The sequence below is a fragment of the Hemitrygon akajei genome, chromosome 1, assembly GCF_048418815.1.
Source record: "Hemitrygon akajei chromosome 1, sHemAka1.3, whole genome shotgun sequence".
NCBI lineage: Eukaryota > Metazoa > Chordata > Chondrichthyes > Myliobatiformes > Dasyatidae > Hemitrygon > Hemitrygon akajei.
In genome coordinates, this window is record NC_133124.1 from 12,789,607 (window position 1) to 12,807,332 (window position 17,726).

At 41.0% G+C, this 17,726-nt stretch overlaps 1 protein-coding gene across 4 annotated transcripts in view; it reads left to right on the plus strand.

Moving 5' to 3' along the window:
- pdcd6ip (programmed cell death 6 interacting protein) overlaps positions 1-9,806 on the plus strand; it is a 93,788-nt gene extending 83,982 nt beyond the window's left edge. For 2 of the 4 annotated variants that reach the window (XM_073036251.1, XM_073036301.1), the window contains exons 17-19: positions 4,725-4,781; positions 7,553-7,758; positions 9,210-9,806. In XM_073036251.1, the coding sequence (XP_072892352.1) occupies positions 4,725-4,781; positions 7,553-7,758; positions 9,210-9,372 (426 nt within the window). In that variant the 3' untranslated portion in view covers positions 9,373-9,806. The remainder of the gene's footprint in view (positions 1-4,724; positions 4,782-7,552; positions 7,759-9,209) is intronic. The other 2 variants (XM_073036358.1, XM_073036417.1) reach the window with 1 other exon arrangement.
- Positions 9,807-17,726: the final 7,920 nt, after the last annotated feature.

Here is a 17,726-nt window from a genome sequence, read left to right on the forward strand (position 1 = left end):
TCAAAAGACATAAAACAATTATCCAAAAATAAATCGGAAAATCGTAATAATCCTGTAGTCTTCCAAGCTGAATAAGCTTGGTCTATAATAGAAGGATAAAAAAAGCAATTGGATACAATAGGAATATTTAAAACAAACTGAGTCAACCCAAAAAATTTCTGAAATTGAAACCATATACGTAAAGTATGTTTAACTATCGGGTTGTCAATTCGTTTCGGCAATTTAGAAAGAGCAAAGGGAAGAGAAGTCCCTAAAATAGAACCGAATGCAAATCCTTGTACAGATTTAATTTCCAAGTTCACCCAATGAGGGCTAAAAGATATATCCCAATCCTTTAACCAACATATCAAATATCAGATATTAACTGCCCAATAATAAAATCTAAAATTAGGCAATGCCAATCCACCTTCCTTCTTTGCCTTCTATAAATATATTTTACCTAACCTAGGATTTTTATTCTGCCATATATATGAGGAAATTTTTGAATCAACATTAACAAAAAAAGATTTCGGAATAAAAATTGGTACCGCTTGAAATATATATAAAAACTTGGGTAAAATAACCATCTTAATAGCATTAATCCGACCTATCAGAGATAAAGATAGTGGTGACCATTTAGTAAACAAACATTTAATTTGATCTATTAAGGGTAAAAAATTAACCTTAAATAAGTCTATAGTTTTTTTGTGATTTTAATCCCTAAGTAAATAAAAGAGTCATTAACTAATTTAAAAGGTAAATTTCCATAAATTGGAACCTGTCTATTTAAAGGAAACAATTCACTCTTATTAAGATTTAATTTATACCCGGAAAAATCACTAAATTGAACCAACAATGATAAAACTGCAGGAATGGATTTCTCAGGATCAGAAATAAATAATAATAAATCATCTGCATATAATGATAACTTATGTATATCTGTCCCACGATTAATGCCAAAAATGTTCTGTGATTCTCTGATAGCAATTGCCAAGGGTTCTAAAGCAATATCAAATAATAATGGACTAAGAGGACAGCCTTGTCTAGTACCCCGAAATAAACGAAAAAAGGGAGATCTTTGATTGTTAGTAAGCACCGAGGCTACTGGAGTATGATATATCAGTTTAATCCAGGAAATGAATGTCGGACTAAAATTAAACTTCTCAAGCACATAAAATAAGTATGGCCATTCAACTCTATCAAATGCTTTCTCTGCATCTAATGAAATAACACATTCTGAAGTGCTATGTGAAGGAGTATAAACAATATTCAATAATCTCCTAACATTGAAAAAAGAATAGCGATTTTTAATAAAACCGGTTTGATCTTCCGAAATAATTTGGGGTAAGCCTGGATGCCAGTAACTTGGAAAAGATCTTGGAATCTACATTCAATAAAGATATTGGTCTATAGGATGCACAGTCAGTAGGGTCTTTATCTTTGTTCAGTATTAAAGAAATGGAAGCTCTATAAAAAGATTGTGGCAGATTGCCTAATCTAATTGCTTCTTCAAAAACCCTGCATAACCAAGGAGAAAGAGTAGTGGAAAAACATTTTAAAAATTCTACTGTATACCCATCTGGACCTGGTGCTTTCCCAGAATTCATAGAGGAAATAACCCCTTTAGTTTCTGCATCCGTAATAGGAGTTTCTAATATTGAAAGATCATCTGATGATAATTTTGGAAAATTCAATTTCCCAAGAAAATCACACATGGTATTACGATCATTAGGGAATTCGGAATGATACAGGGAGGTATAAAAATCTTGAAATGATTTATTTATCTCATCATGGTTAACTGTCAGATCCCCATTCTGCTGACTGATCTTAGTAATTTGACGTTTAACCAAAGCATTCTTCAATTGACTAGCTAACAGTTTACCCGATTTATCACTATGTATATAAAAATCAGATCTGGTTTTCATTAATTGATTTTCAATCAAAGATGTAAGTAATAAACTATGTTCCGTTTGAAGTTCAACCCTTTGTTTGTAAAGCTCCTTGCTAGGAGTAATCGAATATTTCTTGTCAATCTCTTTAATTTTATCAACCAATAAAAGAGTTTCCATCTTAATGCGTTTTCTCAGACCAACAGAATAGGAGATAATCTGTCCACGTATATATGCTTTAAAAGTGTCCCAAAGTGTTCCGCAAGAAATATCATCCGTGGAATTAGTTGAAAAGAAGAAATCAATCTGTTCCTTCATAAATTTAATAAAATCCGGATCTTGCAATAAGGTAGAATCAAATCGCCATTATCTAGCACTAGAAGCTGTATCCGTAAATTTAATAGAAAGTTTTAATGGAGCATGGTCAGAGATGGCTATAATACCATAATTACAACCAATTACTGATGGAATAAAACAAGAGTCAATAAAAAAATAATCAATTCTCGAGTAGGAATGATAAACATGTGAGAAAAATGAAAACTCTTTGTCCTTAGAATGCCGAAATCTCCAAATATCAAAAATTCCATTATCAGTCAAAAATGAGTTAATACAAGTGGCCGACTTATTAGGTAAAGTCTGAGTAGATACAGATTTGTCCATCAAAGGATTTAAACAACAATTAAAGTCACCGCCCATTATTAACTTATATTCATTTAGATTAGGTAAAGAAGTAAATAAGGACTTAAAAAAATTGGGACAATCCACATTTGGAGCATAAACATTAACCATAGCAACCTTTTTGTTAAAAAGTAAGCCAGTAATTAACAAAAATCTACCATTCGGATCCGAAAAGATATCATGTTGGACAAATGCAATAGAGGAGTCAATAAAAATTGAAACTCCCTTTACTTTGGCATTCGAATTCGAATGATACTGTTGAGCCCTCCAAAACCTAAAAAAGCGATAATTATCCTCTTTCCTCACATGAGTTTCTTGTACAAAAATAATATAAGCATTAAGTCTTTGGAATACTTTGAAAATCTTTTTCCGTTTAATCGGATGGTTTAAGCCATTAGTATTCCAAGAGACAAAATTAATGGTCTGAGCCATATTTCTGAAATCAACCCTTTGGTATATAAAGGGTTACTTATAAATCGGGTTAAAAACCCAAACACCAAAAAAAATTTAAACTGTGATAAGAGATGCATTATAGGAAGAAGACGAGAGAAAAAAAAATGGCGAAATAAAAAAAAACCAAAAATATTTTAGAGAAGAAACCGCCATCTTAGTAAAAAAAAATTCACCTTCAAAGGATTAATAATAATAACCAAAGATAAAGTGCAGTGGTTGAAGTAAGTAAAATAACAAGATTAGTATGTCAAAAAAAAACTTTAAGTAGAGTATAAAATATAGAGTAAACCTACACCAATAGCCAAAAACAAAATCTGGTTTTGGAAATAAAAACCATCTTGCACGATCAAAATCACTCATTTATTAGAGATGAGAATCCGTAGCAGTAGGGAAGTTCTCATTCAGAAATCTTCTCGCTTCAGATGTAGAAAAAAAGACCTGCCGTGGAGCATTCGGAGGCGATATTCTGAGCTTCGCAGGGTATGAGAGCGCAGGTTTTAGATTTTTCTCATAACATTCGGACATCAGAGGTTTAAAAAGAAGCCTTGCCTTCATTACTTCTGGACTAAAATCTTCTACTAAACGAAAGTTGTGATCTTGAAATTTGACCATCCCTACACACCAAGCCACACGAATAAGTTGCTCTTTAACATGCACATAGTGAAATCGGACAATTACAACCGGTGGTTTAGCTGAAGCACTTATTGATCGACGCATAATTCTGTGAGCGCGATCGAGTAACGGAGGGCTGTCTGGGAGTACAGAAGGGAACGCATCCTTTAAAAGTTGAGCAAAGTACTTCGAGGGGTCCCCTTGTTCAATACCTTCCGGGAGACCAAGTATGCGTAGGTTCTGTCTTCTGGACCGATTCTCAAAGTCGACACTCTTGGCTTTAAGTGTTTCCACTTGTTTAATCGTCGAAAGTAAGTTCTGCTCCAATTTTTCAATTATCAAATCTCACTTCCGAGCATCTTCTTGTAGAGTTGCGATTAGAACTTGCTGCTGGTTAACTACTGAATCCGTCTTATCCATATAATTTGTCGTTGTTCTTCAAATTTTTCATTTAAGACCTCCAATAACATTTCATAAGTCAATTCAGTGCGTTTAGGATCAGTCTGCTTCTTCCCGTTTCCGTTAGGATTTTTCCCAGGTTCTCACCCTTTAGATCTAAGAGCCATTTCTTCAAAAATTCACAATAAACTCTTAAAGATAAGACCAAAAAAGTAGCAAGAATCTTTTGGTGTAGGTAAAAATAAGTTAAATAAGGGTGATCATAGGTTAAAAATAGTAAAGGTTATGGAGCGAATCTGAAACAGTGCTCAGTCCATGAGCGTCTCCTGCTGACCCCTCTAGAGTGTGGAACGAGCTGCCAGTGCAAATGGTGGATGCAATTTTTGATTTCAATATTTAATAGAAATTTGGGCAGATACATGGATGGTAGGGGTATGGAGGGCTATGGTCCCAGTGCAGGTCGATGGGAATAGGCAGTTAAATGGTTTGGCATGGACTGGACGGCCTATTTCTGTGACTATGTGTTTTTTATGTATACTTTATCGGATAATTTATGAGCACAGTCTATAGCAAGTACAGTAGAGAACTGATGGAACCCAGTAAATCTGCAGGGTTAAAACTAGTCTCTATGAGATTACCCTTTACACTTCAAAAATATCTTTACTTTGTAACTTTTGCCTCCAACCTACTTCAAATCTGTGATTTATTTTTCAGCATTCCAACCCTCAGACTCCTGATCGCACTCCAGCCTCATCCAGTGGTTCTGAAAACGTAGTTATTTTAACAATTTCATTTCATTTTTTTTTGTATGTGTGCAAGAATACAAGAGATTGTCCAATAGCAGATTGGTTAGCGTAATGCTTTACAGCGATCACTGATCGGAGTTCAATTCCTGCCTCTGTCCTTAGGGAGTTGGTATGTTCTCCCTGTGATCACATGGGCTTCCTCTGGATTCTTCCCTCATTTCAGACATACAAGTTAGGGTTAGTAAGTTGTGGGCATGCTATGTTGGCACCGGAAACATGGCGACACTTAACGGGCTGCCCTAAGCACATCTTTGGATTGTGTTGGTCGTTGATGCAGACAACACATTTCACTGTATGTTTTGAAGTATATGTGACGAATACTTGTATTTAACTATTAATTGTTGTAATAGTAATGTGTACTTTAATTTTACACATAGTAATCCACGGGGTATACAATAGGGTTTGAAAGGGAGTGGAAATGTTTCATATATCTGGAATTAACACTTTTGGTTTGAGTTCATCAAAGTTATATAGAGATAAATGAAGAGTTTTAAGAGTGCGTACACCAAAATTTTGATTTAGGCGTGAGGTCATCCAGCTCATTTGCATGAGCAGAGCATCCATTTTGGTCGGAGTGTGAGGCATGTTTGGTGGCTGCCTGAAATCAGATTTGGATCAGTTTAAATTACTGTTTTCACAACCTTCTGCAAAAACCTGATGGAAGAATGGCAAAGTCCAGTTTTTCCTGTTCTCCCTCCTGACCTTCATTCACTCTTTCTCCTCAAATTCTATTCTTCTCACATCCTCCCCCACCCATCTCAAATTCAGTTTCATTTATTTATCAGGTACATTGCACACACAGTGAAATTCCTCGTTCACAATCAACACATATGCTGGGGGTAGCCCGCACGTGTCGCCAAGCCCACATGGTATATGCAAAGAACAGCACAAGCAGCAACAACAACAGTAAAACAAGCCCCTTTTCCATCTTTCTCAGACACCCAGATGGGACTCCAATCCCAGGACAGGCTGCCCCTGGACCTTCAGTTCTTGTTCCTCGACTCTTGAGTCACCAACTTCAGAATTCACCCCAGATCACTGATCACAGGTTTGACCTTAAGGCCTTGACTTGCAGACTCACACAGACCTCAACTTCCTGACATGCATGGACCGGGGGAGGTGGGGTGTGGTCACTGGCCCTCGTGACTCCTGCCTGTACCCGGCACTTGCTGCACTAAAGCACTGGCAAGCACTGGTCTCCTCAGTGCTTGCAACCTGATTTCTGGGATCGCTGACATGTGATCTCAGAGCACTGTGACCTGGACTCAAGCTCCACCCAGATTCCTCATTTACTACCCTGACCTCTAACTTCCACTCATTCCTGTCCCTAAACCCTAACCTGACTCCCAAACTCCCCACACTGTCCCCAAAACCATCGCTACAAACCTAAAAAGCAACTAAGACTGAATAACAACATGAATGTACATTTTGTATCTTTTTGTTCATTTTAAGCCCATATATTTGATCGTGTTTGTGTTTCGCTTCTATGTTATCTTCAGTTCAAACACCAGTCACAGTAGAGTGGGCTGAATGGCCTACCTTCTGCTCCTATGTCTTCCATTCTTACTACAATGGGAAAAACAGCATTCACTCTGACTGGTAGAAGAATTTGCTTTGAGATTCAGGTCCACAGAAGAAGGTTGGGGTGAAACCTAACAAATATTGAAAGGCCTGGATAGAGTGGACGTGGAGAGGATGTTTCCTGTGGTGGGGGAATCTAGGACCAGAGGACACAAACTGAACACATGGACAGCCCTTTAAAACAGAGCCAAAGAGGAATTTCTTTAGCCAGAGGATGGTGAATTTGTGGAATTTGTTGCCATTGTTGGTCGTGGAGACCAAGTCATTGGGAGTATTTAAAATGGAGGTTGATAAATTCTTTATTAGTAAGGGCATCAAAGGTTACGGGGTGAAGGCAGGAGAATGAGGTTAAGTGGGGTATAGATCAGCCATGATGGAATGGTTGGATCGGACCTAATGGGTTGTATGCTTCTGGTTTATTTAAGCCAGAAAACCTCAAGCCAAATGAGATTGTTTTCAGATTGTATGTCTTCATTCTTGCTATCCTCCACACATACAAAATAATTGCAATTTAAAATGTGAGTCACAGAGCAAACATGTATCCTGCATACATGCTGTAAGCTGGTTTGATCTTGGAAGAGGTAGCTCATGTGGGAAGCAGTTGTTCATTTTTCTACGCTTCATGGTGTACTTATGTCCAACTTTTTTGCATGATGGTCATTGTTATAGCCGATATCCACTTAGTTTTTCAAAAAATTTCATTTGTATTAAAATTGTCAAATTATTTCCTAAATGGAACATTAACACATACTGGATGGCCGTCAGTCATTGGGCTGTAATGACTCCTTTTTCTCCAAACAGCAAGTAGGCAATTTTTAAAATATGCCTCATTTTTTCTTCAAGCAGCAAATGTGATTTTTAAATTAAGCCTCCTTTATAAACAGCAAGGATTTCATTTTTCAACTAAAACCCCTGAACTAACTTGCAGTAAAGTTGGACTCTGCTGCTGGAACATGGTGGTGTCTGTAAATATATCTTGGGTGTTGGAATCATTGTTTTTGATAATATAGTACCCCACTAGATTGGGAGAGGTGCATGCTTCTGTAGTACTTTACAGTTTTACAGGAAATACATTCAGCATAAAAAAAATCATGAATGATAAAATGAAAGTATTTTTCAACTTCATTCCAAGCTCTTGTTTTTTTTCACTCACAGCAACCCAAACCTCAGCCCCCGGCACGTCCTCCCCCTCCAAGTATTGGATCCAGTTACTCGTCGGCTCCGTTTGGATCAGCACCTGCAGGCACAAGTGCTCCAGCTGGTACAGCTCCAGCTGCAGCTGCACCAGCTGCTGTTGGAGGCGCTAATATGCCAACACAGGCCCAGGGACCTCCATACCCCTCATATCCAGGATATCCAGGGTAAAGACTGAATTGAATTTCTATTTTCATTGTGGCTCAGGGTAAACTACTGCAATTTTCTTAGCATAATGTAAGATGGTTTGATTTTGGAACAAGTCGATTGCATAGAAAAACATTCTTTACACTATTAAAATTGAAAGTCTACTTAGGTTGAGTGAACGAGGGCTTTTCTCTTTGGAGCCAATGAAGGTGACAGGTGACTTGATAAAGGTGTACACGATAAAAGGCAAAGATAGAGTGGATAGCCAGAGAGTTTTTTCCACAGGGCGGAAATGGCTAATACGATGGGGTATAATTTTAAGGTGATTGGAGAAGGTATAGCGGGGATGTCAGAGGAAAGTTTTTTACAGAAAGAGTGATGAATCTTTAGAACACCCTGCAAGGGACTGTGGTAGAGGCTGATACATTAAGGATATTTCAGAAACTCTTCAACACAAGAGCTTCTGCAGATGCTGGAAATCCAGAGTAACATGCACAAAATACTGGAGGAACTCAGCAGGCTAGGCAAGCATTACCATCTGAGATTCTGCCAACTACAGTTGTGTCATTGGCAAAGTTATGGATGCTGTTTGAGCTGTGCCTAGCCACACAGTCATCAGTGTAGACAGAGTAGAGCAGCAGGGTGAGCATGCATCGTTGAGGTGTGCCAGTGTGGACTGTCAGCAAGAAGGAGATATTATTTCAGATCTGCACTGTTTATAGTCTCCCAATGAATAACTCAAGGATCCAGTTATAGATGCCCAGGTTTTGAAGCTTGTTGATTTGTACTGAGGGTGTGATTGTGTTGAATGCTGAACTGTAATCAGTAAACAGCAGCCTGACATAGATTTTGCTATTGTCCAGGTGGTCCAGTGCTAAGTGGAGAGACAGTGGGATTGCATCTGCTGTAGGCCTGTTGTGGTGGTAGGCACATTGCAGTGGGTCGAGATCTTTCCTTGGGCAGGAACACAAAATTGTGTTGAATATGCATGATTTGGAAGATTGGCCCATTTTAGGAGGATGCCTTATGGGGATAGGCTGAATGAGCTGGGACTTTTGTCTTTGGAGTGAAGGAGGATGAGAGGTGACCTGATAGAGATGTTCGAGGCATAGGTGGAGTGGACAGACAGAGACTTTTTCTAGGATGGAAATGTAATTCAAGGGGACATAACTTTAAGTTGATTGGAGGAAAGTATGGAGGGGATGTCAGAGGCAGTTTTTTTTACATGGTGTGGTAGGTGCATAGAGCACACTGCCAGGGGTGGCTGTAGAGGAAGTAGCAACAGGAACATTTAAGAAACTCTTAGATAGGCACATAAGATGATTTTTTAAAAATGGAGGGCTATGTAGGAGGAAAAGGTTAGATTAATCTTAGAAAAATATTAAAAGGTTGACATGACATCATGGGCCAAAGGGCCTGTATTGTGCTGTACTGTTCTATGATTTTATAATGTGGCATGTTTTATTTTCAGATACTACCCAGTGCCCATGCCAATGGCATACAACCAGTTTGGCTATGGGCAGTACAATATGCCCTACATGTTCCAGCCTCCTGGACAGCCACCTTTCCAAAGCTCACAGCCAGCTCAGCAGCCTGGATACCCTTACCCTCAGCAGCAATACTACCAGCAATAAGAAGCAAGTCTGTAAAAGAATCTATGTTGTTATTAATTTCAGAATTACCTCAGTTCTTTATCTATTGCATATTCCTAATTATTAGCCAGAGGTAAAAGTGGATTAGGTGGTACTGTTAAAATTTATGATTGCACTAAATTTAACTTTTTTAGCAACAAACACTAGGAATTTAGCAAATTTGAAATGTTTTTTTGCAAAGACATGATAAAATTGCTTAACAGAGAAATCTTTTGTTGACTAGAGTTTGTATTCTAATTTTGGGGAATGGGATTGAAGTACTACATAAATATAAGGCAGATCGTGTATGTATTTTCTGCTTTTACAACTTTGCTTAAGTTGCATTTGGTTAAATGTTATTTTCGTACATCCTATTGTTTAAATTTGTCTAATCAGACCCTTGTAAATCATATGCATTAAAACTAATTATGATCAAAGTCTGGTTTCCTTCCCATATATCTGAAGATGACAGAAGCTGAAACAAATTCACAACACTTCATTCCTAAACACAAGAGATTCTGCACAGATGCTGGAAATCCAGAGCAACGCAACACACACACACACACACAGCCCCCTCCCCCCGGCAGAGGAACTCAGCAGGTCAGGCAGCATCTATGGAGAGGAGTAAACAGTTGATGTCTCAGGCTAAGAGTGTTTTGGAGAAACTGGGACAGGGGAATGGATATTTCCAACAAAGAGCAAATTCGTTTGGAATCATTTAGGGTCACTAAAGAGGGGGCATAATCTTAAGGTGATTGGAGGGAGTATGGGGGATGTTACGTGTAAGCTTGGTGGGTGTGTGGAACATCCTGGCAGAGTCGTTAGTGGAAGCATATACATTAGGTGCATTTAAGAAACTTTTATATGAGCATGTGGGTGATTTGAGAAAAAATATGGGGGCTGAGTTTGAGAGAAGAGTTAGATTGCTCTTAGAGTATGTTATAATGTTGGCACAACATTGTGGGCCAAAAGGCCTGTACTGTTCTGTGTTCTTGGGACCTAATATCTCAGACTTTCCTGGAAACACTGGACAGATGCTGGACATCCAGAGCAACAAATAAAATGCCAGTGGAACTCAGCAAATCAGATAACATCTATGGAGGGGAATAAACAGTCACCGTTTGGGGTCGAGACCCTTCATTAGGACTGGAAAGGAAGGAGGAAGAAGCTAGAAAAGGGGGGATGGGAAGGAGAACAAACTGACAGCTGATAAGTAAAACCAGATGACCTCATATAGCATTCTTTGGAGCTGCACAATTGTCTTAGTCTGTTACTAAAAGTGCTCTTCAGTTCAGCCAAGGTGGCATGCAGAGGGTAAGAAACACTGTCCAGAATTGCCAGGATTTTCCATGGGAAACTTACTTAAGCAGGGTAAACCATGGCCTCCAGTGTGCCTAGTTTGACTCCTATAACAGAGCCAGACCTTCCCATCAGTTTATTGAGCCTGTTGGTATCACCTGTGTTGATACCATTGCCCAGCACACCACCACTTTGCAAGATTGTACTGGTGACAACAGACTGACAGAACATGCGAAGGGGTGGCCTGCAGAGTCCAAAGATCTCAGTCTCCTTAGGGAGTAGAGTGACTCTGTGTTGGTGCTCCACTCGAGTCTGTTGTCTAGGTGCACCCCCAGGTACTTGTAGGTCCTCACCATCAATAGTAACAGGGAGCAGTGCAGGCTTGGTCCTCCTAAAGTCCATCACCATCTCCTCTGTCTTACTGATGTTGAGCTACAAATGATTCAGCTTGGACCATTTGACAATGTCCTCCACCAGGGCCTTGTACTCATCCTTCTGTCCTCTCTTTCTACACTCAACTATTGCTGAATCAGCAGAGAATTTCTGCAGATGACATGACTCAGTGTTGTATCTAAAGTCTGAGGTATACAGGGTAAACAGAAAGGGAGCCAATACAGTCCCTTGTGGAGCCCCAGTGCTGCTTATAGCCATGTCTGACACAGCTCTGAAGCTGCACAAACTGTGGTCTGCCAGTCAGGTAGTTCATTATCCAGGATATAATGGAAGTGCCAACCTGTAGTGAACGGAAGTTCTCTTACACCCTTCCCCCCCCCCCCGCCCCGTCCCCAGCAATGAGAGCTGTATGGTATTGAAGGCACTTGAAAAGTTTATAAAAAATTGATCCTTACAGTGCTATCCAGCTTATCCAAATGTGTGTATGCTTTGTTCAGCAGGTAGATAACAGCATCATTAACTCCAGTGTTCTCCTGGTAAGCAAACTGCAGGGGATCGGGGGGCTGATCTGATGAGGGGTCGGAAGTGAGTCAGGACCAGCCTCTCGAGGGTCTTCATGATGTGTGAGGTCAGGGCTACTGGGTGGTAATCATTCAAGACTTTGGATCAGCCCTTCTTGGGTACTGGGACCACACATGATATTTTCCACACAGTTGGGACCCTTTCAAGGTTGAGACTCGGGTAGAAAATGCACCAGAGAACTCCACACATCTGTTCAGCACACTCTTTCAGGACCTTGGGGATCACACCATTCGGTCCCAATGCTTTGCCATGTCTGAGTTTCCCCAGAGACCTTCTCACCTGCTCAGTAGTGAAGGTGAGCCCTTGATGGCTGGAAGGTGGGGCTTGGGGAGGTGAAGGTCTGGATAATGGTATGTGGAGGTGCAGGGGAAGGAGGGGGTGTTAGACGGTGGTAGACTTGTTTACCCACGTGTTGAACTGGAGGGGCGTATCGGGTGATTTACAACCCTCTGCAGCTTTTTCCGATCCTGTGAAGTGGCTGCTCTATACTAGATGGTGATGTAGAATGCTCTCCATGGTAAATCTGTAGAAATTTGCCAGCCTTTGGAAACACCAAATCTCTTTATGACTGTTGGCATAATTGCATCGATATGTTGGCAACAGGATAGATCTTCAGATATGTTGGCACCCAGGAACTTGAAACTCTTCACCCTTTTTACTGCTGGTTCCTCAGTGGAATGGTGTGTGTTCCCTCAACTTCCCTTTCCTGAAATCTACGATCATTTCCTTGGTCTCATTGATAATGAGTGCAAGGTTGTTGTGACACCACTCAACCAGCTGATCTATCTCACTCCTGTACGCTGCCTCATCATTGCCAACAACAGCTGTGTCGTCAGTGAATTTATAGATGGTGAGGAGTCCTGGTAAGCTTGAAGTCAAAGCAGAGCCATTGAAATGGTTAGTCCTTTAACACACCAAGGAAGTGGGTTTTGGTTGTTTGGGATTTACTCATTCAAGCCTCGAGTTGCTGCAGGAGTTCCTCAGGACAGTGTCCCAGGGTTAAACATATTATTTGGCTCCATTGGTGGCCTTTATTTCACCGTGAGGCCAAGAGTTGGGATGTGACTTGAATATTGCACAGTGTTCGGTTCTACTTGCAACTCCCTAGCACTAATCCCTCCCCAACCCTTGACAACACAACTCTAGACACATCCTTAGCTCTAAAGACATTCCCTGCAACCTCAGCTAATGCTCCTGCCAATCTTAGCCAATATCCCTAATGGTGGACATCGCCTGGCATTAAGCAACATTCCTTTGCCTTAAGATCACCCAGTAGCCCTAAGCGACTCCCATTAAGGTACATTAACTGTGAAGTAGCCACAGCTTAAACCTAAGCACCTGCAAAAAAAAGCCCGTCCCTGAACGCACACTGACTCTCAGCATCCTCCAATTTCACCCCCAACCTACAGTGCATAATTCTAAACAAGATCCCTACTTAAAACCTCATGACCATAACACCCCTACTTACTCACACAAACATACAATACCTAGCACCTCACTTGACTCTTAATAAGGTAGAGGATCCCAATAAAAGCAAGTAGTGTTGGCCCAGTCAGTGAAAGTGTGGGCCAGATCAAAGTGACACCGAATCTCCGGTAATGAGGTCAACCAAAACAAGAGGGAATATTTTTCCACTGCCCTCGTACTAACTCCCAAGTCAGTGAGCTCCACGTGGCATGTGATGAGAGAGACCTAGACAACACTGAAGCATAGGCTGAGCTGTGGTGATGATTATGCCTCATCAGGTGAAGAACACTGATGCCCAACCATCAGGTTCAGTTTAATTTATTTATCACGTGCCCAATAAAACATACAGTGAAATATGTTGTTTGCGCTAACAACCAATACAACCCAGGGTTGTGCTTGTGGCAGCCTGCAAGTGTTGCTACACATTCTGGCACCATCACAGCATGTTCACAATACACAATGTTCAGTAGAACAACAGAAGCAACAAACAAAAACAACCATAATAAACCCCTCTCCCAACCTCCCGCCCACTCACACAACTCCAACCCCACAGTAGGCTGACTCTTCGCTTCCAGCGTCCAGTCCCGCAATCGTCAGGCCTTTGACTTCCAGACACACTGATCCAGGGGCTTTGACCATTGGATTTCGACTTCCAGACTTGCTGACTTGGTTTTGAACATTTGCATCTTGAGTGTCACATTTACATTTGAGTTTACTGTCATGTAAATATGTCTACAAGGAAGGATTCCATAAAGGTTAACTTGCAGGTAAGAATGACAAATGCAGAGGAGGTTCATGTAAATGACCCCAGGAATGAAAAGGTAGATATTTGAAGAGCGTTTTAATGGCTCTGAGCCTGTACACACTGGAGTTTAGAAGAATAAGGGAAGATCTGATTGAAACTTATTAAATATTGAAAGGCTAAAGGCTGATTTATACTTTCATACGGGCTACTCCGCAGCCTACGCCATAACCCTGATTTTCACTTCTGCGTCGTTCTACACCATAGTGAGCATGCATTGGTGTGCGACAAAACACTAGTTGGCGGTGGGGTTTCTATGCCACTGTGTTGAGTTTCTTCATGAGAGACATGGACGAGGAAATGCATTTCAAACATTTTCGCATGTCGACAGGTAGATTTGACGATTTGGTTCATCTATTTCACATTGGTGTATGCACAGCCTACAGACATGGCGGAGAAGAAGCAACCGGAAATTCGTAGGAGGAAATGTGATGCTACCAAGTGGACCAATCACAGTTGTTGCAGTCTGCGTCGCCATGACGCGTGAGTAACTTTTCTGGAGAGGTACACGTCACCCTACGGCGTAGGGTATTTGTTACCTATGGTGTAGATGCGCCGCACAAGTATAAGTCAGCCTTTAGATTGGATGTGGAGAGGATGATTCCTCCAGTGGGGGGAGACAAGAACAACAGGTCACAGAATCAGAACAGAAGAATGTCCCTTTAGAATAGAGATGAGGAGGAATTTCTTTAGCCAGATAGTGCTGAATCTGGAATTCATTGCAACAGACAGCTGTGGAGGCCAAGTTATTCGGTATACTTAGAACATAAAACAATACAACACAGTACAGGCCCATTGGCCCATGATGCTGTGTCAACCTTTTAACCAACTCTGAGATCAATCTAACCTTTCCCTCCTATAACGCCTTCCATTTTTTATCACCCATGTACCTATCTAAGAGTTTCTTAAATGCCTGTAATGTATTTGGCTTTACCACCACCCCTGGCAGGGCGTTCCACACATCCACCACTCTCTGTGTAGGGAATTTCCTCTGAGCATCCCCCTATACTTCCCTCCATTCACCTTAAAAATATGCTAAACCCTTGAGTTAACCATTTCTGCCCTGGGAAAAAGTCTCCGGCTGTTCACTCAATTTATGCCTCTTAACATCTTGTACAGCTCTATCAAGTAACCATTCAGCCTCCTTCACTCCAAAGAAAAAAGCCCTAGCTCACTCAAACTATCTTCATAAGACATGCTCTCTATTCCGGGCATCATCCTGGAAACTTTCCTCTGCACCCTCTCTAAAGCTTCTGCACCCTTCTTATAATGAGGCGACCAGAACTGAACACAATACTGTGTGGTCTAACCTGGGTTTTATAGAGCTGCAGTATTATCTCGCGGCTCTCAAACTTGATCTTCTAACTAATGAAGGCCAACACACCTTACGTCGTCTTAATCATCCTATCAACTTACCTGGGAACTTGTGGAGGTTGATAGATTATTGATTAGCAATGGTGTCAAAGGTTTGGCAGAGAAGGTAGGAAAATTAGGTTGAGAAGAAAAATAAATCAGTCATGATCAAATGGTGGAGCAGTCTTGATGGTCTGAATAGCTTAATTTTGTTTCTGTTGTTATGGAGACCAACAGCCATCTTGGTACATGGCATCATTTTTAATCCTGCGTAAGACTGCATCATCAGAGGAATTGTGGTGGTTCCTTTACAAACACCAATTTTGCAGAAGTTCACTGTCATCTGTCTACTCTGCAGTGCCATTCATGCAACAAACCTCACAAAATGAGATCTGCCACCAACCCAATCCCAGTGTGGACTGGGGCCAAGAAAACTATTATATGTTGTTACACCCTCCTCAGAGTCTTCCTAGCTTCACCTCTACTCTAAGTCCTCTGTTGTAGGGGAATTATTGGACAGAATTATGCCCCCTCATTTTAGCAACTTCAGCCCTGGGAAAAAGCCTCTGTCTATCCGCGTGATCGATGCCTCTCATCATCTTATACACCTCTATCGGGTCACCTCTCATCCTCCATCGCTCCAAGGAGAAAAGGCCAAGTTCACTCATCCTATTCTCATAAGGCATGCTCCCCAATCCAGGCAACATCCTTGTAAATCTCCTCTGCATCCTTTCTATGGCTTCCACATCCTTCCTGTAGTGAGGCGATCAGAAATGAGCACAGTACTCCAAGTGGGGTCTATCTAAGGTATCGCTGTAACATTACCTCACAGCTCTTGAACTCAATCCCATGGTTGATGAAGACCAACACACCATACACCTTCTTAAGAGTCACAGGGTCGTACAACACTACAACACAAAAACAGACCCTTCACCACATCTAATCTGTGCTGAACTATTATTCTGCCTAGTCCCATCAACCTGCACACTCCATCGACCTCCATACCCCTCTCATCATGTACCTATCCAAATTTCTCTTAAGTGTTGCAGTCGAACCTGAATCCACTATTTCCACTAGCAGCTCATTCTACACACTCGCCACCTACAGTGTATAGAAGTTCCCCATCATGTTCACCTTTATTATTTCACCTTTCACGCTTAACCCATGACCTCTAAGTCTAGTCTCACCTAACCTCAGAGGAAAAAGCCATTTACCCTTTCTATAGCCCTCATAATTTTGTATAGCTCTATAAAATCTCCTCCATTCTCCTACGCCCCAGGGAATAACGACCTAATCTATTCAACCTTTCTTTGTAACTCAGGTCTTCAAGTCCTGGCAAAGTCCTTTAAAATACCCTCTGTATTCTGTCTTATTAATATCTGTCCTGTAGGCAGGTTGACCATAACTGTATGCAATACTCCAAATTAGGCCTCGCTAATATCTTCTGCAGCTTCAAAATAAATCCCAATTCCTGTACTCAATATATTGATGTATGAAGGCCAATGTGCTAAAAGCTTTCTTTATGAACCTATCAACCTGTGACTCTAATTATGGATCTGTATTCCCAGATCCTTCTGTTCTACTGCATAGCTCAGTGCCCTACCATTCACCATGTAAGTCCTACCTCGGGTTGTCCTCCCAAAGTGGAGGACACTTTCTAAACCTCACACTTATCTGTATTAAATTCCATCTGCCAATATTCAGCCCATTTTTTCCAGCTGGTCCAATTCCCACTGCAAGCTTTGATAGTGTTCCTCACTGCCACTACACCCCTAATCTTGATATCAACAGCATAATTGCTAATCTGGTTTACCACATTATCATCCAGATCATTGATATATATGACACACTGCTTGTCACAGGCCTCCAGTCAGAGAGGCAACCATCTACTACAACTCCCTGGCTTCTCCTGTGAAGCCAAAGTCTATTCCAATTACTACCTAATATTGAATGACAAGCAACTGAACCTTCTTGACCAGCATCCCATGTGGGACCTTGTCCAAAGCCTTGCTAAAGTCCATGTAGACAACATCCACTGCCTTGCTTTCGTCAGCTTTCCCAGTAACTTCCCTGATAAACTCTTGTTAGTTTGATTAGTCAGAACCTACCATGCGCAAAGCTGTGTTGACTACCTCTCATCAGTCCCTGTCTATGGGTATTAGAATATCTTCCAATACTTACCTACCACTGATGTCAGGCTTACCAGCCTATACAGACAGACATACTTTATTGATCCCGAGGGAAATTGGGTTTCGTTACAGTCGCACCAACCAAGAATAGTGTAGAAATATAGCAATATAAAACCATAAATAATTAAATAATAATAAGTAAATTATTCCAAGTGGAAATAAGTCCAGGACCAGCCTATTGGCTCAGGGTGTCTGACTCTCTGAGGGAGGAGTTGTAAAGTTTGATGGCCACAGGCAGGAATGACTTCCTATGATGCTCAGTGTTGCATCTC